General features: G+C 45.4%; 1 protein-coding gene across 1 annotated transcript; it reads left to right on the plus strand.

Moving 5' to 3' along the window:
* Nucleotides 1-4,173: 4,173 nt before the first annotated feature.
* On the plus strand, nt 4,174-23,813 carry LOC306772081 (metal transporter CNNM1-like; the record flags this gene model as incomplete). The annotated part of the gene is made up of 10 exons (XM_079261480.1): nt 4,174-5,614; nt 16,530-16,673; nt 16,771-16,911; nt 17,031-17,200; nt 17,316-17,406; nt 19,726-19,871; nt 21,473-21,752; nt 22,097-22,201; nt 23,104-23,208; nt 23,734-23,813. The coding sequence occupies 10 exons, from the start codon at nt 4,174-4,176 to the stop codon at nt 23,811-23,813; spliced, it is 2,703 nt and encodes a 900-aa protein (XP_079117606.1).
* Nucleotides 23,814-27,483: the final 3,670 nt, after the last annotated feature.

The following is a 27,483-nucleotide window of genomic DNA, read 5'->3' on the forward strand; positions in this document are numbered from 1 at the left end:
TATTTACCAAGATCATGCACAGTTCCTCGCTCTCCTGGTGACATTATGATATAAATCTGCATGTCGTCTGCCTAGTTATGGTAACTAATGTTGTTCAGGATGAGCCCTTATAGGGTGGCGACAGCATCAGGAGAACGCATCACATCGTTGAGAGACTACAATGACCAATACAGAATACTATATTTGTAAGTATTGATGCAGACAAAGCATTCAATTTCTGTTCAAAGTACAAATTCCTTCCATCTTAAATGGACTTTCTAAAAACATAGAAATTGGTCAATTAATATTAAGAAAGCACATTTTGAACTTAAATTTAAAATGTATACACATGCCAGAAGTGTATGGAGTTTCTATAAACTTAAATGGAATGCAAATAAAATGTTTGGGAAGAATACTTACAAAAAATGATATGGCATTATTAATGAAATAGACAAAGATTTTCAATAAGATATGAGTCCACACTGCAGTTAGATTCAAGATTCAAGACAATGCATATGAACAGGTTTTACATTTCAGTGAATATTATTTGATACTCTCCAGACATATAGTACTGCATTACATGGAGCAAAGAATAATATAGCTATTTGGGGAGGGAAAAAAATCCCAAAGTTAAGTACAAATCTCTTCAGCCCTTCAGATTCAGAGATGGATATTCCAAAACTGGTAGTGTAACTTGCACAGTTTAATTTCAACTTACTGTATGTGTATTTTGTTATGGTTGATTGCCACCAGAGGGCACTGTGGCGCAAAGTGGGCTTTAATTTGCAGAAAAATTTCATTCTGTTGATAGATGTGATCTCTCAAGTAAAAAGGAAACCTGGACAGTAAGTTAAAGCCTTGAGAAAAATGAAGTAGGATAAGAAGAAAGAAGAAACAGCTCATTCCTCTCTCAGTACTGAGCCAACAAGGTATTGTTTGGCCCATTTATTTAATAGTTTTCTCATATCTGTCAATTGTTTTTATTTGTCTTTTAAGATAATTATTGTTTTGTAGGTCTTATCCAGCGAGGCCAGTTGTGTGGATGGTGACAACTGCATTCAATGTCAAAGATGGCTAACTGTCAGAGCTATTTTATTCTGTTTTTATAAGAATTTCCTTTTAGTAACCAAACTGACGAAGATAAATTGGCAACAAAACAGTTTGATCCAAATCTGAATATCAAGCACATTTCCATGAAAGGTGGGAAATCTTATAATCAAGGATTTTCACAGCAATGGTTCGAACAGAACAGCTGGCTGGTGGGGTTGAGGGTGGCAGTGTGTCGTTCCACCCTGATGGGGGTACTTACTTTGACCTTCATCTTGTGGACAACTACAGGAGTTGCTGATCTGCACCGCCTGCCTGAAAAGGTGAACAAACAAGAGGCGTACAAGATTCATTGGGAACAATTGTAGTTTTCAATTTCTGGTCGCTAGTGAATTGGATGATGTTTTTGAAGACCAGAAAAACCACTACAGTTCAGAGAAACGTCAGAGATTGTGAAAAACAAGCTTTTGGAGTGTATGCTAGCTGCCATCTGCAGTTAAGTCTGCTAAGGTTGTCGTGATCCAAGGTGCTAAAACCACCGATGACTCGACACAGATGCAGCTGGCGGTTGTGGTGAGGCACGTCGATGCACACCCAGTGGGAGAACGCTTTTTTTTTTTGTTTCTTCCTGTTGCAGATTCAACATTAAACAGGTTTGCCAGTGTACCTGGCAGACTGATCAGGTTTGGACAGACTGAACAGGTTGCTTTCTGATGGTGACAAGGAAAAACTCAGCAAGAACATGATGATGCCATTGTGGCGCAGTACCTCTTTTGTTGTTCTTGGAGCAGCGAGATCATGTGTTGATTTAAGCTTATGGATACAATGTCTAACGATAAACCTTTGAAGAGACCTTAACGGACACAAGTCCACTGGCCCTGATAACATCCCGTTTTTAAGACCTACAATGAGAAACCTGCTCCAGCATGGCAACACATATTCCACCACATATTGTCCCATCAGACTGGAAAATATGTCACGTCATTCCAGTCCAAAGAAAACATACCCAAATGAGTGTAAGTATTATCGTTCTAAAGCTCTGACTTCTCAGCTGGAAAAAAATCTTCACATCTTTCTGTCTTTGTTTAATTCAACATACTCAATATACTAAGACAAGAGGAGAGCCACCATCCCCCAAATAAGCATTCCCACGCTACGTGTCCTGCTGTGTTGCCAAATCAGTAACATTCAGCTTTTTAGCAAGGAATTGTTATCCTAAATATTGCACGGAGTAATGGCATTCTTGTGCAACAGTATCTGGAGAAAATACAACAATGCCTCTGGAATGTGGGCGCTTCTTTTTCAATATTATACAGAGCTACCGATGGAGCAGCTCTTTGGGGAAGTTTGGTGCAGCTGAAATTAGCCAAAACTGGCAACTCTGACCAATAACCTCCGACTGCAGCCTTAAGAATGGGGCAGGGCTGGATGTTGGGCGGGGTTGGACTTCCAACCCTGCCTCATTCTCCAGGCTGCAGCCAGGACCCTCTTACCCTGACAGGTCAGTTAGGGCCGTTACAACAGCAAAGTTTCTGCAAGCAGTCTGCAGCTCTTGTTTGTGGAGAGAACTGCACCGTTGAGGATCATTATGACTTGTTCAGATAGCTGCTTCATGAGCTGCAAGCCAAGAGTCAGTGAGCCGCATGCGGTTTGCGAGCCTTCAGTCATTTTATTCCAAGTATCATTTAAAATCTTTAAAAGGGCCGTTTCTGCACTGTGGTTCACCCTAAAGTGAGATTGAAATGTCTCAAGAACACAGTTTAAAAATCAGTGTTCTTGAATAAAAGCAAGATCTTTTCTGCCCAGCCCATGTGGACAGCCTGATGACCTGATACATCTTCTTGAATCAGCTAAATTCACTGCTGAGCTTCAGGAGACGAAGATCTCAGACATCTCAGTTCCATCGGCCAGATGAGGAAGAGACCGTTGCCTCATTTCTGCCACTGATGGACAACATTGTTGTCTGGAACACAAAAACAGGTGGAATGATAAGAGGCCAAAACAAATGTTTACCAGGAGCTGAGTGAATAGGAAGAACCAGAGTGATCCAGGGAAAATGATCTCCACAATCCAAACTCTCAAGGTCAAAAACAGTCCGGGGTCCACACAAAAGACAAGGGAGAGAAAGAAATCCAAGGGGCGAGCAAGAGGCAAGGTCAGATTCAGGCAGGGTTCAGCAACAGGTGGTCAATCTCATACCAACAAGGATGAAGCAAAGACAGGGGTTGGGGACAGGCAGGGTCAGGACCAGGTATTCTCTCAGAAACAGACACATGAACAGCACTTGAAGGCTGTGGAAACCGACAGACGATCCCACACCGAGCAGATCTAGGTGTTAGATAGAGAGCAGCACAGGTGAAGATAATCTGCAATCAGGCAGGGGAAGAATGCAGCTTGTTTAGGGCAGAGCAGAAATCATGACACACATATGGTTCAGTCAATAAAAACAAAACAAGGGCACAATCATAAAACCCTGCTGACAATCTGAGTAAAACATCGGTTTCAGACCGAAACTTTTGCTTGTTCAGGTGTTCTTTCCACTCAGTTACACACATCCATTCATTTTCTGCTTATTCCAGTGTAGGGTCATTAGCAGGTGAGTGGGTACCTGGACAGGTCACCCGTCCATCCAGGTGACACTTAATCACATCATAATGCAAATAAATGTTTAACATCAGTGTTACAAAAACAAACAAGACAGTCTGCAGGAGCCTCAACTTTATGTCCCTCCAAAGGAAACTAAACCTCTGCAGCTGTAAAAGGCCAGCTTGTGGAAAGCCGACCTGTTCTTGCTGTGGCACCTGAAAGTGATGGGATGACCCTCCCCCCCTCCCCCTCCCACACGCTCCCACACACACACACACACACACACACACACACACACACACACACACACACACACACACACACACTGACTCGTGAAGTCATGTCTAGCAGATTATAAACGCAGATGAGAAACACTTCTATGTCTGTAAACTCCAGGTTATTAACAGAGTGACGTCATGGCGCTGAGCGCGCATCTCCGCAGCATCGTCATAACCAGCAGCATGGAAACGGACTGGTCCCTACTTCTCTCACATGGGCCGGAACCAGGCAGCACCACGTGACACTGGATCCTTCGCCTGAGCCAGCTTCTCATACCGCAACATGGCTGCGGAGGAAGCGGCCGCGCGGCACCGGGTCGGAGCGCCGCTGCGCCGCGGGGCTCCGCTCTCTCCGTCCCGCCTGCTGCTCACCTCCGCCTGCCTCTGCTCGCTGCTCCCCGCCCCGGCACTCGGTTTGCTCGGCTTCCGTCCGGAGGAGACCGGGGCGGAGCTGTCCGTGGAGGACGGGGTGCTGAAAGCCACCGAGGGGACCCGCTTCATGCTGCGGGTTTACTACTCCACCTCCCCGCAGAGGCTCAACCGCACCGCGGGGACCCGCGCCAACAACGCCGCGCCCTGGATCGCCTTCATCGAGGAGCCAAGTCCCGGCAGAGAAGGACAAGTTCATCCCAAGAGAAACATGTGCATGGACAAGAGCGCCAGGACATCCGACATCGAGGTTTTGGGCTCTTTCAAGTCCGCCTCCAGCCAGAACTCGGTTCTGGTCGAGCTGCTGGCCAAAGACCTGCGCAGGGGAGAAAAGATCAAGTACTACTCGATGTGTGCCTTCGACGGATCCAAGTGGGAGCATTACCGGACCCGGGACTTCTGGGTGGCCGTGATGGAGCGCTCTGCTGTCCCCGAGCTGTGGCTGCAGGTGCTGGTCTCCGTCCTCCTGCTCGGCCTGTCGGCTCTGTTCAGCGGGCTGAACCTGAGCCTGTTGGCTCTGGACCCGGTGGAGCTGCAAGTCCTGCAGAACAGCGGCACCGACACGGAGCAGAACTACGCGCGGAAAATCGAGTCTGTGCGTCGGCATGGAAACTACGTCCTGTGCACGCTCCTGCTGGGGACGGCCATCATCAACGCCTCGCTGGCCGTGTGGATGTGCCAGATCCTGGGCATGACCTGGATCTCCACGGCCATCTGCGCCTTCGGCATCTTCTTCATCGGGGAGATCCTCCCGCACTCCGTGGCGTCGCGCCACGGCCTGGCCATCGCGTCCAAAACCATCTGGGTGACGCGGCTGCTGATGGTGCTCTCCTTCCCCATCTCCTACCCCATCAGCAAGCTGCTGGATCTCATCCTCAACCAGGAGATCTCCAACTTCTACACCAGAGAGAAGCTCCTGGAGATGCTCCGCGTCACCGACCCGTACCACGACCTGGTGAAGGAGGAGCTCAACATCATCCAGGGCGCGCTCGAGCTGCGCACCAAAACGGTGGAGGACGTCCTGACGCCGCTGACAGACTGCTTCATGCTGGCCTCGGACGTCGTTCTGGACTTCAACACCATGACTGAGATCATGCAGAGCGGGTACACCAGGATACCAGTGTTTGAGAACGAGAGATCCAACATCGTGGACATCTTGTTCGTCAAGGACCTGGCGTTTGTGGACCCGGACGACTGCACACCCCTGAAGACCATAACCCAGTTCTACAAACACCCGCTGCACTGCGTCTTCAACGACACCAAGCTGGACGCCATGCTGGAGGAGTTTAAGAAAGGTGAGCAGTAGGAGTTGCAGCCAAGTTCAGCTGCAGCAGTCATGGGAAATTCATCCACGCAGATCCTGCTGCAGGTCACACACACACACACACACACACACACACACACACACACACACACACACACACCATAATGAAGTTTTTCTGGGACTTTTCAGCCATCAGAGATCAGAGTCTGGATCAGGATCAGAATTTGGTCCCAGGATGTTGACAGACTCATTTTCCTGCTTTGTTTAAAAAAATATTCTGCAGCTGGAGCTCAGAAAATATGAAATAACATTTATTGAGTAAAATTTCAGGTAAATTCCATGTTAAAAATACAGTGTATGTCTCAACAAATACATGAAATCTTTCATGTTCAATAAAACATGTTATATAATAACAACTGAAATACCTATAAATTATTTGAAAACTGCAGAAATGGCAGCAGATGGTTCTTCTCATTTGGTTTTAGTCTGAAAACTCTTTTTTAAACATTCTGCAGTGCAGAACAATAAAACACATTTTATTCTAAATATGCTGAATTGATCCCCTCTGCTTTTAAATCATCTGTGTGGATCATCATGAAGTGGGATGTCTGATGCTGCGGTTCCCAGGAGCAGTCGGGAGGTGAGGGCTTAAGGGGACCTGAACCTGGATCCTGCAGGCCCCACTTTACCGTCCAGACCAACTTTATGTTATGTACTGTATTTATGTACACAAATATGAATGACAAACTGATATAAATTCCCAGTGTCAACAGTCCTTAACTTTTATTTTGCAGTTGAACTATTTTCTTTAGAAATAGAATTTCAGTGAAATTAAGATAAATATAAAAATGACTCAGAAAAGCCGATAAATAAATACGATGACATTCAAAGCACATAGAGTTACAGAAATAATAAGCGCATCCACCAACATCAGCAGTCAACATAAAAACACATTAGAGCACAGAAGGAGAGTTAGACTAAACATGAATGTCTGTCGTGCTCCGTGAGGACAGGAAGCCGTTGGATTGTTCTGGCTTGACTTCCTGTCTGTGACGCTGCTGCAGGTGAAAGTCTTCCAGCAGGTCGCTGTGGGGTTAGTTTTCTGCTGCTTTCCTCAGTCTGCAGGTCAGAGCAGCTTCTGCAGGCGGACGTTTTGGTGGCTCTCGCTGCTGTTTTCCCACCTGAGCCTGTGATGATGATGAGTTGATCCTCTGAGATGTGCAGGCCTTCGTCGGAGCACTTCAAGGCCGACGTCCTCGCCACTCTCTCGTTTTTAGCAGTGTGGAGAAAATCCTGCAGTCTGCAGAGTTTCTGCCTCATTCTCAGTCCAGCCTGCAGTACCTCTGCATCAGAGAGTCATCAGCTGGGCTTACAGAGGGTGGGGTTGAGCCGGTCCAATCACAGGCGCTGCTGCTGCTCGCTGCCTTCCTGCACAGTCAGCGGTTTGTGTCGGCGGCGAGGACAGGAAGCAAACAGAGCAGGACACCTTGACTCAGGCAGCTTCTGTTTACAGAACACTTCCAACAGCAGCTTCGCCTTCAACATGATCCATGACCACAGCACCATCAAGCTTTAGATTACTTTTAGGAGCTTTTAGTGCAGCAAAATTATCTTTAGATATTTTATAGGTGCAGGAGTGGAAGAGTTTTCCAGACCTGCAAGATCTTCTAAGTGAAGCTCTTTTTCTTCCACGCTGAATCTTGAGTCAAAGTGGATCCTATCTGTGCTGTTAGTGTGTTTAAATGTTCTCTCCTGTCTGTGCACGTGGTCCCTGAGAGGCTTGTAAGAGGACAGATGTTATCAGACATGAAGAGTGAACAGAAATGGTTGTGTCTGCACCGGGATCATCTACGCAGGCAGAGGATTAACAAGCTGTTGGCCTCCATCTCTCTGCGCCGCTGTTTTTCCTCCCCTCCTGGTTTCAGGCACTGCAGCAGAAAAATGCTGTTGGCCTCTTTCATCCCACCAGGCTCCTGCAGCCGCTCCCGCTGACGCAGCTGTTCAGACTGAAGGCCAAAACGTGTCCTGAGCAGGAGCAGGGTTGTAGAACGGGAGCAGGTGTTTACGCTCTCTGAGAGGCTGAGGGATCTACAAATGTTTGGTGGATTTGGTTAACGTTTGCAGCCGCTGCCGGGATCACGAGACGTAGTCAGGGAGAGAAGGGCTTCTAGTTTGGGGCCCTCAGGCATCTTGTTTTGAGGACCTCAGGCTTCTGGTTTGAGGACCTCAGGCTTCTGGTTTGAGGACCTCAGGCTTCTGGTTTGGGGCCCCCAGGCTTCTGGTTTGGGGACCTCAGGGTGGCTTCCTGGTGGCCACAGCTTAGCGTGAATCGGTTGGCTGGGAAGTCGCTCCTCCAGTTGAACACTGTGGACTGATGAGAGGACGGAGGAGAAAATGAATCAAGGATCTGGACTTTGTTCTGCGTTCTCCGTTCCGGTCTGTTGCGGCAAAGATCTGAAAGGAAAAAACTCTTGTATTGTTCATCGAGTTACAACGTCACCTTTAAGCACCAGATTTGGGTTTTAACCAAAAGAATAAGCTACAGAAACAAGGGAGTGAAATGAGCCCAGAAACCTGGACGGGTCCCAGTCTGGAGCCGCTGCTCAGAAGCTGGAGGCTCCAGGCACATCCATGCTGCCCCTGGAGGGAATGTCCCTTCTGGGTCGGGAACGCTGCGACGTCCAACAGGAGGAGCTGGAGAGAGGGAGGTCTGGGTCTTCTGCCTTCATGACCCAAACTTGGACAGATGGAAGAACAGGAAACCCACTGCATGTGTTTTCTTGACCACTGTGAAGTTTATTTCAGCTGTTTACATGCCAGCCAGTATGCTCACGGCAACACGGTAAACAGCTTTATAAGCTCGATGTGCATCGAATGGATGTTAAATACATTATAAAGAAAAGTGGAAGCTATTTACCAAATCGTAGAAACTCGGTTGTAACTACTTTTATGGCGTCCGTAGAGTCGCGGTAGCAAGCCTGCAGGTCTGATGGAGCCTCTGAGGGAATCTCTGGCCTGAATGCTAATCAGCGAGTCTGGCACAGATAAAACCAGCCCAGAAGCACCGCAGCAGTGTGCTGGTAGGGGAACCATGTCAGCACCAGGCAGACGGATCTTTCCACGGCTGATCCTTGATGAGTTTGCATGTCCTATATAACATAAAGATGCCGAAATTAGTCCAGCTGGAAAATAATCCACGATGCGCCTCACTTTGTCATCACAGCTGAAAAATGTCTTCAGGACTGAAAAAAGGACAAATTCTAGTTTAATTCTGTTAACTTTCTAATGTATTATAGTTCCCTTCCTTCTCCTCGTCCTGGTTCGTGTTGCCTCCCAGGACAAAGTATGAAATATTAATAATGCTGCTTTTTCATCTTCTCTCTCTGCCGTCTGTTCCCTGCATTCATTGTGCTGAGTAACTCGTCATGACATACAAGTATGTGTGTGTGTGTGTGTGTGTGTGTGACAGGAGAAACTTGACTGTATTCACTAAATGACAATAATGAATCATTTCCGTCCATAATAAACCAATAAAAACTGTAGTTGGTTCAGTTAAAGCCTCCTCTTTCTCACTAAACATGACTGTTTCTGGCCAGTGTGTGTGTGATTCCAGCGTTACACACACAACGCAGCCTGCTGAACCTGCTGGCTGCGGTTGCTATGACGACAAAGACATTTCTTTCCTGCTGAGTCACTCAGAAAAGACACAAACTCAGAGCTTTAAGCTGATTTATGGCTCAGTTCATGGCCTTGAACAAACGGTTGGTCTTCACAAACGAAAAGTTGTTCAAAAAGAACCTTTTGAACTGCGAGCAGCAGGAAAAACATTTACATGTCATTTTTATTTATTTAGATTTTTATTGTTCATCTATCTTCCATGTAGATCCTTTATTGAGGAGTTAAAAAACACTTCTGAGCTGAGAGGGAAAGTACGTACAGTTGAAGTGAATGGAGCCAGCATTGGGTCACTGTTTGACAGGAAACCATGAGGCATGTTGCAGTGGTGGTCATACTGGATGAAAGCCAGGAAAATGCCAACGTTTGTTTATAAGTTTTTATGAGAAAGTACATCTGAGTTGTAGAGCTCCAAAGTAGACTATTTCAGCAGACCCCAATTCATCTCAATGGGTCAAAAACAACATTTTCTCCCAATCAAGATGCACATTTTAATGTAACGTTTGTGAGATAAACAGCAGAAAATAGAGCGAGTAATGGAATAATAAGCTGATTGCACTTATTCCTGCAGTCATGTAATTTCCTAACATGAGGAAATAAATAAGTTGAAAATACCCAGGAGGTCCACTTTCCAACATTTTCTTCGATCATTAATATTAGAAACCATCCCGCTTTGTTTCCTTGTGACTCCATGTTTCCCTGCAGTGATAATGGACGTCACAGGACAGTTGTAGTTTTTGGAAGAGACTTTTATTATCATCCTATTCCAGTATTTTACAGCTTGAAGCTGTGGAGTTACAAAAACAAGACAATACAGCATTTAAATACGGCTAAAAACTATAATTTTATAGTTTTGTCCAAATGAATCTCATGAGATGAAAATCAGTCAAATGTAAATCCGAGCAAAAATGTCCAGCAGAGTGATGCCAGGTCCATTTAGACTCGACGCAGAGGACGGATACGTAGATGGATGTGCAGATAGACAGATATGCAGATGATAGATACGCACATGGACCGATGCGCAGATGGACAGATGGACAGATACACAAGGAAAATACCTGGTTTATCCAAGGAATAGTGGTATTCCAGGTTGGATAAACCAGGAATACCTGGTTTATCCAACCTGACTTAACAACCACAGCAATGTAAAAGACACATGGAAGAATAAAGGCTGCTTTATACTCACGCAGCGTTTGCATCAGGCTGGTTACCGTGTAACTGCCATAAGGTGTGCGTAGGTCAGCAGAGGATCAACACGCACCTCTTCGAACCAGAAGGGCATTCTGGCTACAGGAACACAGTTACGTGGAAGGATTCCCTTGTGAATGGTCAGCATGTGATTATGTGTTTCTGGATGTTTGGGTCTTGTTGAATGCCATCATTGTTGTTGTAAAACAGGAAAGTTGTGGGAACTAAAGCGAAGTTTTTAGAGTTTACTGGCTGATGCCAGCCCTTCTGCCACCTGCAGATCCAGACAAGAAACTACAACACGACGCTTTTACCCTACGCTGGAGGATAAACACACACTTCCTCTGCTGGCCCAACCTGACGCAGACTATGTGCATGTATAAACCAGCTATTAGAGCGGTGAAAACATTTCAGACACATGTAACGGAGCATAAGTGGGATTTTTCTGTGTGATGAAAAGTTTTCTTACAGGTTTGAATTTTTAATTCAAAATGAAACATTTTCAGTAAAACAGTGAAATTCAGGTAAAGATCAGCAGGTTGGTAGAAATTAGGAGTTAATCTCAGTAGAGTGTGAGAAAAGCAGCGCTCCAGGCCGAGTCCTCTCAGTCCATGCTGTATGGCCGTCTGACCTACTTATAGAGCAGTGCTGTGAGAATCATGTGCATTGGTGTGATTCTACAAAATGTTTGTGTGTCAGTGTGCATGTGAGGCAGCATTTGGCAGGAAGGGAAGTAAAACCTCAGTGAGGAAGCTGATGCAGAGCCAAACTGTTGAGATGAAGCAACACATCAGAATTCATTTATTGTTTGTTCCCAGAGCCTGAATGTTTGTTACTGAGAACACGTTCTCACTAAAACGTTAGTTTCACAACCACCAGCCTTTTTTTAAAATGTTATTTTTCTGCAGACTCGATTTACACCTTTAGCAGGTTTATAGCAAGTTTATTTAGTCACATAATTAAATCACATAATATTCAACAAATGTATTTAACACAAACATAACACGATATAGTGACTAAAAGGTACAGACTAAAGCATAATGCTTATATTTAAGCCTGTCCTATTAAAAAACTTAAACTACCCGTCAATATGTTTTAGTATTACAAAAAAAAAAAAAAATTCACAATAAAAGCATCTCATCAATAAATTAAACTCCTCAGAAAAGAGAAAAAAATGAAAAATCCGTAACAACCCGTTCATTTTTCACTAGCCTGGCCAGCCAGACCCTCTCGCTGTACCAGCGTAAAGTCTGGGGACTCGCTCGCATCAACAGATTTATAGGGCGGGACAAACAAGGGCGGAGTCAACCAATCAGAAAGATGGCGGACGTGACGTCAATACGGCAGCAGCCTACGATGTCCGGAAGTGTTCAGTAGAGCGACCGCAACAGAAGAAACTAAACATGGCGTTCAGTGCAGAAGACATAAATGACCCGAGTCATTTTTGCTGTAAAATCCTGAGGCTACATGGCGTTACTGGCAACTCGTGTTGCTTTTTGAACCAAATCTTAAGTCAGAAACTACGGCAAAAAGAAACAAACTTCCTCTACGTCCATGCGCCATCTTGAATGTTTGGAAGAATACGTGGTGGCACAAGGCAAGAGTCTCCTCCGATCAACCAATCAGAGTGTCTGGTTTGTTTAAGACCGATGCGATGCTCCATGAAGGGGACGGACTTCAGACTGAGTCGCTCTGTGTTGAAGATATAGAGCTCTCCAGTCTGGCGTGCCAGGCTACATTTTTACCTGATAAACAATGTTTTTGTCGGAGTGTTGCTGTGCACAGAACATTTGTTTTAACTATCTGTTGCCCAGGACTGTTTGAGTAAAGTGCAAACCGAAGGTGTCGAGGTTTGAAACTTTTTGAAAATCCCTGTCCAATCACGGCGAGTCCTCCAGACTATCTTTACGTGAACGTCCCCAGACAATCCTGGTTACAACTTTTGCACTAAAAGCACAGCTTGTTCAGCAGAGTATTATGAGGTACAAGGTGGGGGTAACGTGGTTAGGTCCTGTATGAGAATGGAGAACCTGCATCAGTCTCATGAATGATGTCACACACAGCATCAGCACCTGCTTGTGGTGGATCACAAACAAATATGGCGACGATGTAGGAAAAGAACATGGTTTTCGTCCGACTGCCATAGTTCAACAACTGGACAGCAGATTCTCTCCTTAATTACAGTATTTCCAGGATGACACCATCTGTTGTTCACCTATAAAATCAGACGCCTAACTCTGTTTTTCTGACTTGCCATCGCTTGTATTATATTTCCATCTGGCAGCTCTTAGCCTTTAATTTAACTTCTGCAACCCCAATATGGCTTCTTTAGTTCAGCTGGAATAAAATGCTTAAGAGCATGTCCAGATTGTTGTGGTGCAAGGATATATTTACAAGTACACAAGTTTCCTTGCTTGTACGCACATCAATCACAACATACACACACAGCAAAAACGCAGAGCTTTGTGAAAGTACTGCGTGAAAGTGTGACACAAGCTTGTGCAAAGATGTGAAAAGAAGAAACAATCCTCCTTATTAGGATTTAAACATTACCAGGATTTGAGAATGCTTCATTTGTCCTTAAAATGGTCAATCACACTGCAAATTTAGATGGTTGAACTGGGGTTGTGGGGGAGCGACAGAGTGATGGGTCCAGTCAACAACTGAAATCCCAGCAACATCTTTGTACCTCGAATGAGTCTCCTGCAGAGAAGCTATGTGGCTATCATGATGTTGTCCATCCATCCATCTTCTGCCTTCTTACCCGGGGTCGGGTCGCGGGGGCAGCAGCATAAGCAGGGAAGCCCAGATTTCCCTCTCCCCAGCCACATTTGCCAACTCTGCGGGGGGGATCCCGAGGCGTTCCCAGGCCAGCCAAGAGATATAATCCCTCCAGAGTGTCCTGGGTCTTCCCCGGGGTCTCCTCCCAGAGGGACGTGCCTGGAACACCTCACCAGGGAGGTCCAGGAGGCATCCTGACCAGATGCCCAGCCACCTCCACTGGTTCCTCTCGGTGCGGAGGAGCAGCGGCTCTACTCCGATCTCCTCCCGGATGACCGAGTTCCTCACCCTATCTCTAAGGGAGAGCCCGGCCACCCTGCGGAGGAAACTCATTTCAGCCGCCTGTATACGAGATCTCGTTCTTTCGGTCACGATGCACAGCTCATGACCATAGGTGAGGGTAGGAACATAGATCGACTGGTAAATCGAGAGCTTCACCTTCTGGCTCAGCTCCTTCTTCACCACGACAGACCGGTGCAGAGTCCGCATTACTGCAGACGCCGCACCGATCCGTCTGTCCATCTCACGCTCCATCCTTCCCTCAGTCGTGAGCAAGACCATGAGATATTTAAACTCCTCCACTTGAGGCACTTGTTGTACTTAATGCAAAACCATGATATGTTTCACTGGTTTATTTAGGCCTTTACAACTTAAACTGACACCTTTTAAATCAGGCTTCATGAGCTGTGAATCAATTGAATGGCTCATTACCAGGCCTCTGAAGACCTGATCAACATGTAAATGAGGGCATTGAGCCATTTGATTCAGGTGTGTTGGATATGGGTTACATCTAATCATTGCTGGTAGATCTCAAAGACTGGACTTGGGTACTCCTGTTTAATCCCGTCTGCATTCCCACGAGGCCCTCCTTCTGTTTATCTTTTAAAACAGTCGAAGATTTTATCTTGAGAAGCCAACACCCTTGAAAGTAAACACGGTAGAAGCTCTGCAGACTGTGGATATGAAGCTGATGGATTGTATTTTTTCACGCAGAGCATCTTCTGTGTTGAATCTTCCCTGCTGTTGAATCGTTGACTGCAAACAGACAATCCACTCCTACTCGCTATGAGTCACACATGAAAGGGGTTTAAATGTAATCATTATTTTACAGGAAAATGTTTTCAGGCTTTGTATTTGAGCAACTGCAGGTTCCCAGTTGATGAATCAAAGCAAACAGAGGAAGAAAGGTCCAACAGAATCAACAAACTCCCTCAACTTGAAAGATGTTGACAAAACTGAGACGGCACAAAAAAACCTGAAAGATTTTCATACCTTTCTCATTGGCTTTTTTTTGTAGCAGAATTGTAGTGATTCTATGAAGTGCAGCTCCTTGAGGTAAATTCAAAAGTAGCAATAAAGATTATTTAAAGGCCATCTCAGTAACAATAATCTCTAAAACAGCTCAGAAAACAACATGAGTGAAAATCACAAATTGCCTTTAATGGCGCCGACTCTGGACTCCTTTCTGTCTCCTTCCTCTAATGCAGCTTCTGACACCATCTAGCATCTGAACCATCTTCTCTCTGTTGAATAGACAACGCAGATCTTTTCTGTTAACGTTATATCTTTCCAGTCACACCCACTTCCTCCGATTGAACTACCATTCCTAGCCCTGCACAGTCAGCAGTGGTGGAACCCAAGGCTCTGTCCTGGGGCACCTTCTGTTTATCATTTAGTTTCTCCATCTGGTTTATAGTTTCAAAGACAATTTCTATTACGCTGCAACCTGGATGATACCTTCCTCTTCGTCTCCTCCAAGCCCACCACCACACTTCTTCCTCTTCCTCCCTCCTCCACCACTTACAAGATAATATAACTTGGTTTGTTGCCATTTTTCCACACCTGGAGCAGAAATCTTTTTTACTGACACCAAACTTAACTTTTTCATTGCTTAATGATGCCTTTTGTTAACCATCTTCTCCACCGCACACATCAGTAACATCAATCGGTCTGATTACTTGCACATGTGTGACATAGATTCCTTCTGGCCATGGCTCCCCACTAAGAGCACTGCCACACCAGTTAATGGTCAAATCTGCTCTTAATTACTGCAGGTCTCTTTTATTTGGTTCATCCCCCAAATTCCTCATCATTTTCAACTGTTCTAGCACTTTCTTCTGACAACATACCACCCCTTTCCCCAAACAACTTCACACTGGTTTCTGGTGGTGCAGCTATGCTTGCGACATCTCAATATGCAACCACAAGCAAAACGTCCTGAGACAGTCATTCAACGACTGCAGAATATGGACAGACCTCTCCTTCCATGCATGCTTTTTAGCTTTATAGCTAATGCACATTTACAGAAATGTTCTTCAGTGTTTACTGTCCCTTTACTGTTTACTTTTATTACAGTAGCGATGTGAAGTGAAGGCCTTCCACCATGCTGGACACGCGCAGCATGCTGGGGATGAGCGTCAGCATGACGCTCTACAACCTAATGAGTGGCGTTCTGCTGCCAGCTCTCAGACTAACGCTCTGTCTGATGTTTCATCTCATCTGCACATGTAAAATATGGAAGGATATGTGAGCCTGACACAGCTGCTGCAGAGCAACGTAGAGCAGATTGATTCGTATGATAACGTGTCCACGCAGTGAAGTTAGGATTCCTGAACATGTCTTGTTAACAACCCTCCTGATGATTGGGTTGCAGACAGCCCTTTAACCCCTCAGAGCTCAGAGCTTTGTGCCGACACACACCTCCACTCAGGTTTCTGCAGACCTGATTGGTTCATCGAGTGCTGGGCTGAGAAGGGATGAAGCAGGGATACGTTGGTCATCCTGGCTCAACTCATCTGCAATCCGGTTCCACAAAACTGGGCTAAAAGTTGGATATGTATGAAATGAGTAACCACAGAGATTCATTGTGTGGAGTGTCCTGTTCCACACCCACTGCCCATCAGATTCAACTCCACCCACTGTCCTGATCTAAATCACAAACTGCAACCACTTTAGATCCCGACAGATCGACAACTGAGTGGTTGATTGTTAATCAACCTATTAATTATTCCTTTTATACCAGCTGAACATCTGGTATTTAAACTGTAAGCGTCCTCATTTCCCTGATGCAGTCAGTCCCAGCAGTCTTAAAGTTTGGACTTAAATTGCTAGATTCTTCATAATGCAGATCAAAGCACATGATGTTAAACACTTTTCAGGCCAGGAGAAAAAAATAACTTAAAAAAATAAAAATGGTGCATTATCAGAGTTTATGAGTAAATAGATGGCAGTTTTTAAAAAGCAAAAAGACTCAAATACATTTTTCCCCTCTGTGATGCTTTTTATTGATTTATTGTCTCCAGGAAAGTCCCACCTTGCCATCGTGCAGCGTGTCAACAATGAGGGTGAGGGCGATCCCTTCTACGAGGTGATGGGCATCGTCACCCTGGAAGATGTCATTGAGGAGATAATCAAGTCAGAGATCCTGGATGAGACAGATCTCTACAGTATGTAGGCAAACACACACATACTCACACATTTATTAGTTAAAATGTTTAAGAAATTAACAGACGGATGTTTTTTGACTCGCTGTGTGTTTCTAAGCTGATAACCGCACTAAGCGGCGTGTTTCTCACCATGAGCGGAAGCAACAAGATTTCTCCATCTTCAAGCTGTCAGAGAACGAGATGAAAGTCAAGATTTCTCCTCAGCTGCTTCTGGCAACACACCGCTTCCTCTCTACAGGTACTGGCCAATCAGCTCACGGTTGTTTTGATGCTTCTTCTAACCAATGGAACAAATATTCTCTGACAGATGTTTACTGCATTTTGACTTTTGCAAACCTCTCTGTCTCCTGAAATCAGAGGTGGAACCTTTCAAACCAGCTTACATCTCAGAGAAGATTCTGCTGAGGCTGATCAAGCATCCCAGTGTGGTTCAGGAACTTAAGTTTTATGAGAAGAACAAGCGAGCACCGCAGCATTTCCTGTTCCAACGCAACAAACCTGTGGACTACTTCATCTTAGTACTGCAGGTACCAACAGCATCCCCGCTTGTTACCAGGGCAACAAGCATCCATGGCTGTGATATATGTACAGTTACAGATGGATTGGTTTACTAACATGACGTTTCTCTCCTGTGTTCATAAGGGTCGAGTTGAGGTGGAGTTTGGAAAGGAGGCCCTGAAGTTTGAGAATGGAGCTTTTTCATACTTTGGAGTACCAGCCATCATGCCAAGTGGTATGAATGCACATTCATACAGCTTTACGTAAACAGGCCCTACAGTGTACCAAAAATCCTTAATCACATACATCTCTGCATGTCTTTCTCATCCTATGATGAGTACTGATGAGAGATGGGGGGGACGATACCAGTAAGAGCAGTTTATAAAACTTTGAAATTCTTCTACAAGTAACTTAGTCAAAACTGTAAAAGATCTAAAAAGTCCTTTTCAGACACTAAAAGTTGTATTCTTTGTGTCCAGATTAAAGTTTGAAGGAATTAGTACGTGACCGAAACTTCTATGGTCAGGTGGATCATGAAAGTGAGACCTGGAAGAGAGTAATTGGGAAGCATGTAACACCCCCCCCTTCTTCTGTGCTCATCACGGATTGTCCAGAACAAACGCCATATTTGAATATAAGAGAGTTCATGTGCACACCTGGTATCAGGACACTCTGGGCCACTGTTTGATGTTTGACTTTGTAATTGAATCGTCGGACCTGCGGCCACACACTTTGGACGAAATTGTCAACTGATCACCACCTGGTGGTGAGATGGCTCAGATGGTGGAGGAGGAAGCTGGTCAGGTCTGACAGGCCCAACCGTGTGGTGAGGGTCTGCTGGGAACGTCTTGCAGAGTCCCCCGTCAAAGCGAGTTTCAACTCCCACCTTCAGCAGAGCTTCAACCATGTCCCGGGTGAGGCGGGGGACATTGAGTCAGAATGGGCTGTGTTTCATGCCTCTATTGTTGAGGCGGCCAGCTGGAGCTGTGGCTGTAAGGTCGCTGGTGCCTGTCTTGGCGGTAATCCCAGAACTCATTGAGGACACCTGCAGTGAGGGATGCCGTCAAACTGAAGAAGGTGGGCCTTCTTGGCCTGTGGGACTTTGGAGGCAGGAAGGTAGAAGGAATACTTTAAAGACCTCCTCAATGCTACAAACATGTCTTCTGATGAGGAAGCAGTGCTGGGGAACTCAGGGGTGGACTCTCCTATCTCTGGGGCTGAGGTTGTTAAGAAGCTCCTTGGTGGCAAGGCCCCGGCAGTGGATTAGATCTGCCTGGAGTTCCTTAAGGCTCTGGATGCAGTGGGGCTGTCCTGGCTGACACGCCTCTGCAGCATCGCATGGACATCGAGTACAGTGCCTCTGGACTGGCAGACTGGGGTGGTGGTCCCCCTAATCAAGAAGGGGGACCAGAGGCTGTGCTCCACCCAAAGGGCAATCACACTCCTCAGCCTCCTCGGAAAGATCTATTCAGGGGTTCTGAAGAGGAGGGTTTGTTGGATAGTCGAATCTCAGATTGAGGAGGAGCAGTGTGGTTTTCGTCCTGATCGCGGAACAGTGGACCCAGCTCTATACCCTCTTTGGGGTCCTGGAGGGGCATGGGAGTTTGCCCAACCAGTCTACATGTGCTTTGTGGACCTGGAGAAGGCGTTCAACCGTGTCCCCCAGGGGCTCCTGTGGGGGGTACTCTGGGAGTATGGGGTGCCGGACCCCCTTGTACGAGCTGTTTGCTCCCTGTACAACAAAGTGTCACAGCTTGGTCCGCATTGCCGGGAGTAAGTCTCTGACTTACCTTTTAGGGTTGGACTCCGCCAAGGCTGCCCTTTCTCACAGATTCTGTTAATCATTTATATGGACAGAATTTCTAGGCGCAGCCGAGGTGTTGAGTGGATCCAGCTTGGTGGCCTCAGGATTGGGTCCCTGCTTTTTGCAGAGGACGTGGTCCTGTTAGCTTCATCTGGTCGTGATCTCCAGCTCTCCCTTGAGTGATTTGCAGCTGAGTTTGAAGTGGCTGGGATGAGAATCAGCACCCCCAAATTAAAGACATAGGGTGGATTGTCCTTACTGGGTTGGGAGTCAGGTCCTGCCTTAAGTACCACAAGTCCCTCAAATGGAGGCGTTTAAATATCTCAGGGTCTTGCTTATGAGTGAGGGAAGGATGGAGCGTGAGATCGACAGATGGTGCGAGAGGAACCAGTTGAGGCGGCTCGGGCATCTGGTCAGGATGCCTCCTGGACCTCCCTGGTGAGGTGTTCCAGGCATGTCCCTCTGGGAGGAGACCCCGGGGAAGACCCAGGACACGCTGGAGGGATTATATCTCTTGGCTGGTCTGGGAACGCCTCGGGATCCCCCACACTGAGTTGGCTGCTGCCCCTGCAACCCGACCCCAGATAAGCTTCAGATGATGGATGAATTACTAGATGAAAGTATTACTGAGTTACAGGGCTTCAAAGTTTTTGTAAAGGATTAGATACAGGCCTTAAAACACTGTAAAAATACTTCATCACATAGATCCCACAATGTATTTCTCTGTTTGATGAAAATATGTCCCTCTAGTCCACAGATCCCCCTCTCGTAGCAGTGGTCTGGACCGTTCTGAATCTATGCTGTACGGGGGGAGCATGAGTCAGCTGAATGGAGGAAGCAATGTCTACCTGCCAGACTACTCGGTCAGACAACTCACACCCCTTCAGGTCATCAAGGTAACATCTAAAACTCAGACATGTGAACGTTCTCCACCATTTGAGTTGGTGACAGAGAGTCAGCACAGTTTGGATCACATCTGAATGGGATGAAATGTGTAAAATAATTTCAACTTTGACTAAAAAGAAGTTGAATAAAAAGTATATATTAAAAAATGTCAATAAAAAATAATGTGAGGATTCATAAATTTTACAAACCAATGTTTTAGTTTTAATAAAACAAAGAACATGATATCAGATACTGAAAATGAGACATTTCTCATTAATCTGATGAGCGCAGCATATCTCACCAGTTGGTCCAGGTCCTAGCATTCAGTGTCTCGTCTGCAACAGCATGGAAACATCTGGAACTGAGGAGAGCAGCTGCTGGACCTTTACAAGAGGAATGCTGTCCTGTTCTGGTCTGACAGAGGATTCTAGCTGCTCATCAGTCCTGTTGGCATATGTGGTTTAGCATTATTAACCCCTAACCCTAAAAAACTGTCTGAACTGAGTGGTATTCTGGAGTTCACTGAGTGGTTGCAGATATTTTAATGACTCCTGGACTCATTGAGTCGCTCACTGACACTTGATAACAGCAAGCATTTGGTTGACTGCTCTGCAGAGTTTTCAGCTGAAACAAATAAAATAAAACAACAATATAGCATCCAGAGGCAGTGTGTTGTTGACGGTCTTATCATAGTCCATAAAAAAACCAAGGCTGTGGCTGCAGGTAGGTAAGATAAACTAAACTGAGACGTCAGTAACAACAGACTGTGCATGCAGGTTAACAATGTATTAAACTCACTAGAAACAAAACTACAGATTCAGACAGACAGACTTGCAGGAAGCCTAAACAATATTGAAGATGATGAATGACTGTGATGACAAATGGGGGTCTGACAGAGAAAAAAGGAAAGCGGGTAGATCATTTACACAGGGACTGATGATGAGCAGGAAGCAGGCAATCAGGAAACCAGCCAGTCAGAACCTGGTGTGACAGATGAACAGGGCGTGACCGCAACAGAATACAGAGAGGGAAAACCTGGAAAACAGGCTGGAGATGAAAACTAGGATAGATGAATAAAAACCGAATTATAACGTGAACTTTAAGAGGCAAAGATCCAAAACTAAGTCGGCAGAAAAAAACCGATCTGTACCTGCAAAAACCGACCCGTATCTGGAAAAACCGCCCGATACTTGCAGCGAAAAAGCTCTAAACCTCTGAGTTTGTTTAACTTTGTTCAGATCTTTTAAAGCACCAATTTTCCCTAAAAAAAAAAAAAGAGTAAAAAATCAACTGGAAGACATTCAGACTGAATGAAGACTTAGTTTAGGCTGAGTTTCTTGCTGCAGTTATTTTCATGGCTTCATGTTTTGGTCCAGACAGGACAGAAAACACACAAATATCCTGCTGAATTTCCAGTCTGAAAACAAAAATATTAATTTCTCTAATCTCAGAAACATTTCAAGTGTCAAACAAAAGAAACAAAATGTTTTCCCATCATGAGGAGGATCCACCGAGGTATTGTACATGTAGGCCCATCAAGTTTAGTTTGGAGAAAACCTTTCAGCTTGTACGTCAGCCTAAAATACCCAGAATTCTCTGCTCCTGTTGTCAGATCACCCGGAGCCACTACCAGAACGCATTAACAGCCACCAGGATGGACAGCTCCCCTCAGACGCCTGACGCTGAAGCCCGTCTGACAGAGGGCAACACCCCCACCCCAGACCCCCCATCCTCAGACCGCACCACCATGCTCTTGCCTCCCGAGCACGCCACCGCCACCCTCATGCCGCCACCCCGAGAGCCCAGCCGGCCCAGCTCAGCTCGGACCAGAGGACAGCAGTCGAGCGTCACACACAGCACCTCCCTGCTGAACAAGAAGAACCGCATTGTCCGTAAGTGTCCAGGAGGTCCGGTGAAGCGGGTCAGACCCAGGTCACAAAAAGATTATGTGATCAGCGAGAAGAGCTGCAGGAAGATCTAGTTTTTGTCTGTTAGGGTGTAAAATTTCATTTTCTGCCCAAGAGTTAAACTTCAAGCAAACCAACAGTTTACATGGGACCTTGTTGTAGTTGGTGTGTGACATCCAGCATGTAGGCTGAAGTCTGCTGAACATGCTGACAGCAACATGCTGAAGCTGATATTCATTCATTCTTTACTGAACCATCATGTTGGATAAACTGTCAGCGAAAGAAAACCTGACGATGTCTTTCTGTGTGTGTATGTGTGTGTGTTACAGGAAGTAAGTCTGATGGCCAAAAGAGTCCCAGTGATTCAGTGTTCCTCAGGATGGATGAGATCCCCTACATCCCAGAGGACAGACCTGACGACGACCAGCATGACGGTGTGTCTGATTTCTTCTGAACGCCGGCAGAACCAGTAAAAATGAAGCTTTTGAGCAACAAGAATATTTCTTAGAAATAAACAAACGGAAATCCCCAAAGACTGAAACTCAACCTGTGAAAGCTGCTCCAAAATATTTTGTAAGCGTTTCAGAGAACTTTTATAAAAATCATGTGAAATGATGTTGCATTCAATGACAACTGGGAATTTCCACATCTGAATCAACATGCATAACTTAGATGTTGTTTCATTTGGATGACACATTGGCAACATAAGTTTTGTGTCCTTTTAGCTCTTCTGGGGTGTTTTTTGTGCGACTTGAAGGACAGCCTGGTTTTTTTCCTCGTTCCACACATCCGACATCAGGAAGAGTAGATACCGCGCAGCATGATCATGTATCACATTCCACAGACAGTTTAAGGTGTCTTCATGCCTTTTCCTTTGAGGAAAGGCCAGAATATTATTAATATGGACATATTTGACCCTTTAATGACTGAATTTAGTTACAATGATATAAGAACAAAAATAAATTCAGTTAAAAAAAAACGAAAAACTGGAATAAAATACACAACAATGAATTTAAAAAAAAAAAATGATAGCACACGAATAAAAACAGAATAAATAAATAGATTCAAGTGAAGAAGAAAAAAATTTAGATGTGAAAAATTGGAGGTGGAGCAGTAGCGGATTGCTGCAGGTTTGTGAGAAAGCGATGAAAGAATCTCACGGCTGTTCTGTTTTAATCATTCAGAGAATTTATTACAAAATGCAACGTTCCTTTTTCCGCACAGCCAAACGTCCCAGAAGTTCCCTGTTAGGACTTTTCAGTGGGCCCCACAGGATACTAATCTGTCCTCTGACACAAGCCTAACCTCTCTCTCCCTTTCTCTTTCTCTTTTTCAGACATGGCCTCTGTTCCCATGGAAACGGACACGTCTCCTTTCATCAGCAGCCTGTCGCTGAGCAGCTCGGAGGACACGCTGGGCAAGAAACTCCTGCTGAAACTTAGTCAGTTCACACACACACACACACACACACACACCCTCTCCTCCTCGCTGACTCTGATTCACATTCAAACCACACACACACACACACACACACACACACACACACACAGGAACTGCCTGCTTTGTATTCTCATGTAGTTTCTGTAAAAGCCTGCTGCTGTTCCTTCGCTCCACGACGGCCCGGATCAGAGTAGTTCTTTGTTCTACGTTAAAAACCACTGCAGAGATTTCTGAGCGGATGTTTCTCAACCTGAATGAAAAATGAAATGGAGAAATCAAAATCCAACCACAACGAAGCTAAAGTAGAGTTTCAGGTCCTGATTTTCTGCAAACCTTCAGACAGACAAACGGACAGATTATTTACTCTGAAAACAAGTGAAATTTGACATTTTCAGCTGTGAAACTGATCATTACATGTTAACGCCTGAGAAGAATGGAGTGATTCTTTTTTCTCACCTGCATGAGAACAAATCAGAGAGAAATAGTGAAACTTTTCCTTAACTGGTAACCTGTCTTCTTCCCTCAGGCCACAAGAAGAGGAAAAGATCTCGTGAAGGAGACAAGACCCCGGAGGACCTGTCAGAGCAGCCGCTGGTGAAAACCTAGCAGGACGCGTGTGAAACGGACCTGAACGCCTCGTCATGCCACGGTGATGTTAGCGGCGGCTGAACTACAGCTGAAAACACACTCCTCATGCCTGCACTGCTGGAGACAGAGAAGTGATCCATCACCACTCATGGGCGGAGGACACCACCTCATCACGAAGGTGCAGGAGCAGCGTCGGCTTTATGAACGCTTCACAGCCTCCTGCTGAGCTTCACGTTTAAAACCAGACTGTGAATGTGAAGCAGAAATCTTAGTTTTTATACACACGGAGCAAACTGAATGTTAGCGCACAGGAAAAGATGGAGGACACCAAAGAAGCTGTACTCTGAGTACTGCTCCACACACAGCTGAGAAAACATCAGCAGAGCAACAACAGTCACTGTATGTTGATAAAATCATTCACCTTTTAATGAAATATGTTTAACCACAAGCTCATACCAGAATCGGTGGCTTTGGATGTTAGAAATGCAGATGGACAACAGATCACACGTCATCACGCCTCCGTTCGTCCCTCCGGGTTTCCTCCTGCTGACGTCCGGACCGAGCTACTGGCTGCAGGTTTTCCTGCAGTGTGTCGTCTGCACTGCTGACATGTTCATGTCTGTGTGCATGGATCAGGAGTTTTCCCAGTCTGATGAAGGTGGTTTGACCTGAGCTCCAGTCTGTCTTTCTGTTCCGGGTCTCAGTGTTTAAATGTGAACTGGATCCAGGAAAGGTTGTTGGATGGTTTATCGTCCCCAAAAATCTCTTTTTTTTATTTACTATAAGATGTTTCAAACATGTTTCTTATTAGTTAAACTTGTTTATTTAGCAGGACCATCTCACTGCTTCATGTTTTCCTTTTATTTTATCGATGTCTTCACTTCCACATGTGCATGTGATTCCTTTAAATATGAAGAAATCCAGTCATTTAGATGAATGTAGGTGGAGCTCAGACACAGCTGAGCAGCTTTCACATCACCTCATCTTCATAAATGGATCTCATTATTTATTCTTCACTGCAGGAGAAAAGAAATCAAACTAGCGGCTTTTGGATCTTTCTCCTCTTGGATTTATTTCTGATTTTCTGATTTATTTATTTCCGTTTCAAGAAAAGTTGGAAAGTTTCTGAAATGCAACAAACCTGAAACCTGTAACTGGGATAAAATCTTCAACTTCCTGTTAAAGACACAGTTTTTCCCCAGTTTGGAACTGACCAAGCTTGTTTCAGTCGTCCCAGTCGAGTTGTAGTTCAGCTTCATCTGAGCAGCTCTGCTTTACAATAATCATCTTCAGGTACTTTCACAGGAAGTCCAGTTCAGGCCAGTCAGTTAAAACTGATCTACGATTCACATCAGTCCAGTTTAGAATAACTCTCTTCATACGAAGCAGTTCGTAATGATCCACTAAGGAACCAACGGACTGGATCAAGTCTGATTCAGTTCTCCATCCTGATCTGCATGAGGAGACAGTGGAGAGGAAAAACCCAGCAGAACCACTACCAGGAAGGGTGGCCATCGTTCTGGGCCAGCTGGGGACGTAGAGGACAGGAAGGAGGAATAAAACACACGTGTCACTCTGATCCTGCCTGGTCGCCGACATCCTCCACCATCACAGTCTGGAGGACGTTTCCCATGTCTCCATGGAGAAGCAGACATCAGTTTGTCCTGAAAGCAGCTCATCTGGACTCATCTGTCCACAGGACATGAGCTGGACAGGAGATGAGCCGCTGTCCGGAGAACTCCAGAGTCTCTACACGTCTTCCTGCTTGTCAGGTTCTGGTTCTGGATCCAGTGGTGGACTGTACCGATTATGATGGTTTCCTCACTGCTGCCTGAGGGAACTGACGACCCAGCAGTGGTTTCTGTTCTCCGTTCCAGTCGGAGATTCTTCCAGAACCCCAAATCGTTTTCCAAGCCTCTGCTGAAACGGTCTTCTGTTGTTGGTTCTGATGGAGTTTGGACCAACGTATTTAAACAATAAGTCCCTCCTGGCTCTGGTTCTGATGGAGGTTTTCCTTCCTTGTTCTGGTTCTGATGGAGGTTTTCCTTCCTGGTTCTGGTTCTGATGGAGGTTTTCCTTCCTGGTTCCTGTTCTGTTGGAGGTTTTCTGTCTTGGTTCCTGTTCTGTTGGAGGTTTTCTGTCTTGGTTCCTGTTCTGTTGGAGGTTTTCTGTCCTGGTTCCTGTTCTGTTGGAGGTTTTCTGTCTTGGTTCCTGTTCTGTTGGAGGTTTTCTGTCTTGGTTCCTGTTCTGTTGGAGGTTTTCTGTCTTGGTTCTGGTTCTGATTGAGGTTTTCTGTCTTGGTTCCTGTTCTGTTGGAGGTTTTCTGTCCTGGTTCCTGTTCTGTTGGAGGTTTTCTGTCTTGGTTCCTGTTCTGTTGGAGGTTTTCTGTCTTGGTTCTGGTTCTGATGGAGGTTTTCTGTCTTGGTTCTGGTTCTGATGGAGGTTTTCCTTCCTGGTTCTGGTTCTGATGGAGGTTTTCCTTCCTTGTTCTGGTTCTGTTGGAGGTTTTCCTTCCTGGTTCTGGTTCTGATGGAGGTTTTCCTTCCTGGTTCTGGTTCTGACAGAAGTTTTCCTCTCTACGGTCTCCTTGTGCGGCTCAGAATGTTGAACTGAATCAAGAGAAGGTTTGATCCAGTCTGCTGGTTTCCGAACCACAACAGTATTTTAATGAACTGGTTTATAGAAACATGAACAACATTTTCTCTGGTTTTATTTCATAATTTCCACTAAACTGGTCAGTAGGATGTTTCCACCAGACATTGACCCTCCTGAATGCAACCCACATTTCCACCATACAGTCATGTAAGCGATCATAACTTTTAGCATTTGCTTATGACCATCAGGAAACATGGTATTGTGCAACTGAACAGGTTATTGATCGACTCGCAGCCGCTCAGCTGCTGAACTGATTCATTTGATTACTTTCAGAAACGAGCCCAGAATCAACGAATGTAGGCGTTTCCAGTTCTGTGTGTGCATCGTGCTGCAGGGGCAGGATGGGGTCAGGCACCACCAACTGCAGCCCTGAGCACGAGGATGGCTGGGATTGAACTGGAAATCCTCTTAAAGGTCTGGATTTTATGTCGGGATATAAAGATGCTGCCTTTCCAGCGAGTTTTTAATGTTGGTGTTTCAGCTGCTCCAAAGGAAGAGTTTTCTCTGGATGTTTGAAACATGTGATAGTTTTTATGGCTTTCCCATCTTTTAATACAGAAAAGTTAACTGGGAAACAGTTTCCACTCACATTGGATGACATTCATCAAATGAAAGATAGTACTGGCAGCGGATGTTGACGATTAATCACATGCAAGGATCAGACTGGACAGGCCTTCTGCTCTCTCATTCGCTGCTGGACCAGAGCGGGGGGGAGGAGGAGAAGCATCCCTGCTGCGTGGACACGTGAGACCTGCTGAGTCACTGCTGCATCAGAGCTGCAGCCAATCAGCATCTGTCCCTGTGATCCAGCGCGTCCATTGTGTCCTGCGCTGGACGGACCAGCAGAGACATGTGGACGCCGTCCCTGGAATCACGTGAACTTAATCCTTGTAAAGTCAAATACAACTCTGTGAGAGTATTTTGCATCAAAATACTACAAAAATATAAATGCTAAACTCTGAAAGTCTGATGTTTTTACACACTGATTTTACATTGGAAAGTTTAAAAATGATCCAAATGAACCCAGCTGCAA

This window comes from Telmatherina bonti, assembly GCF_933228915.1.
Source record: "Telmatherina bonti genome assembly, chromosome: 3".
Classification (NCBI taxonomy): domain Eukaryota; kingdom Metazoa; phylum Chordata; class Actinopteri; order Atheriniformes; family Telmatherinidae; genus Telmatherina; species Telmatherina bonti.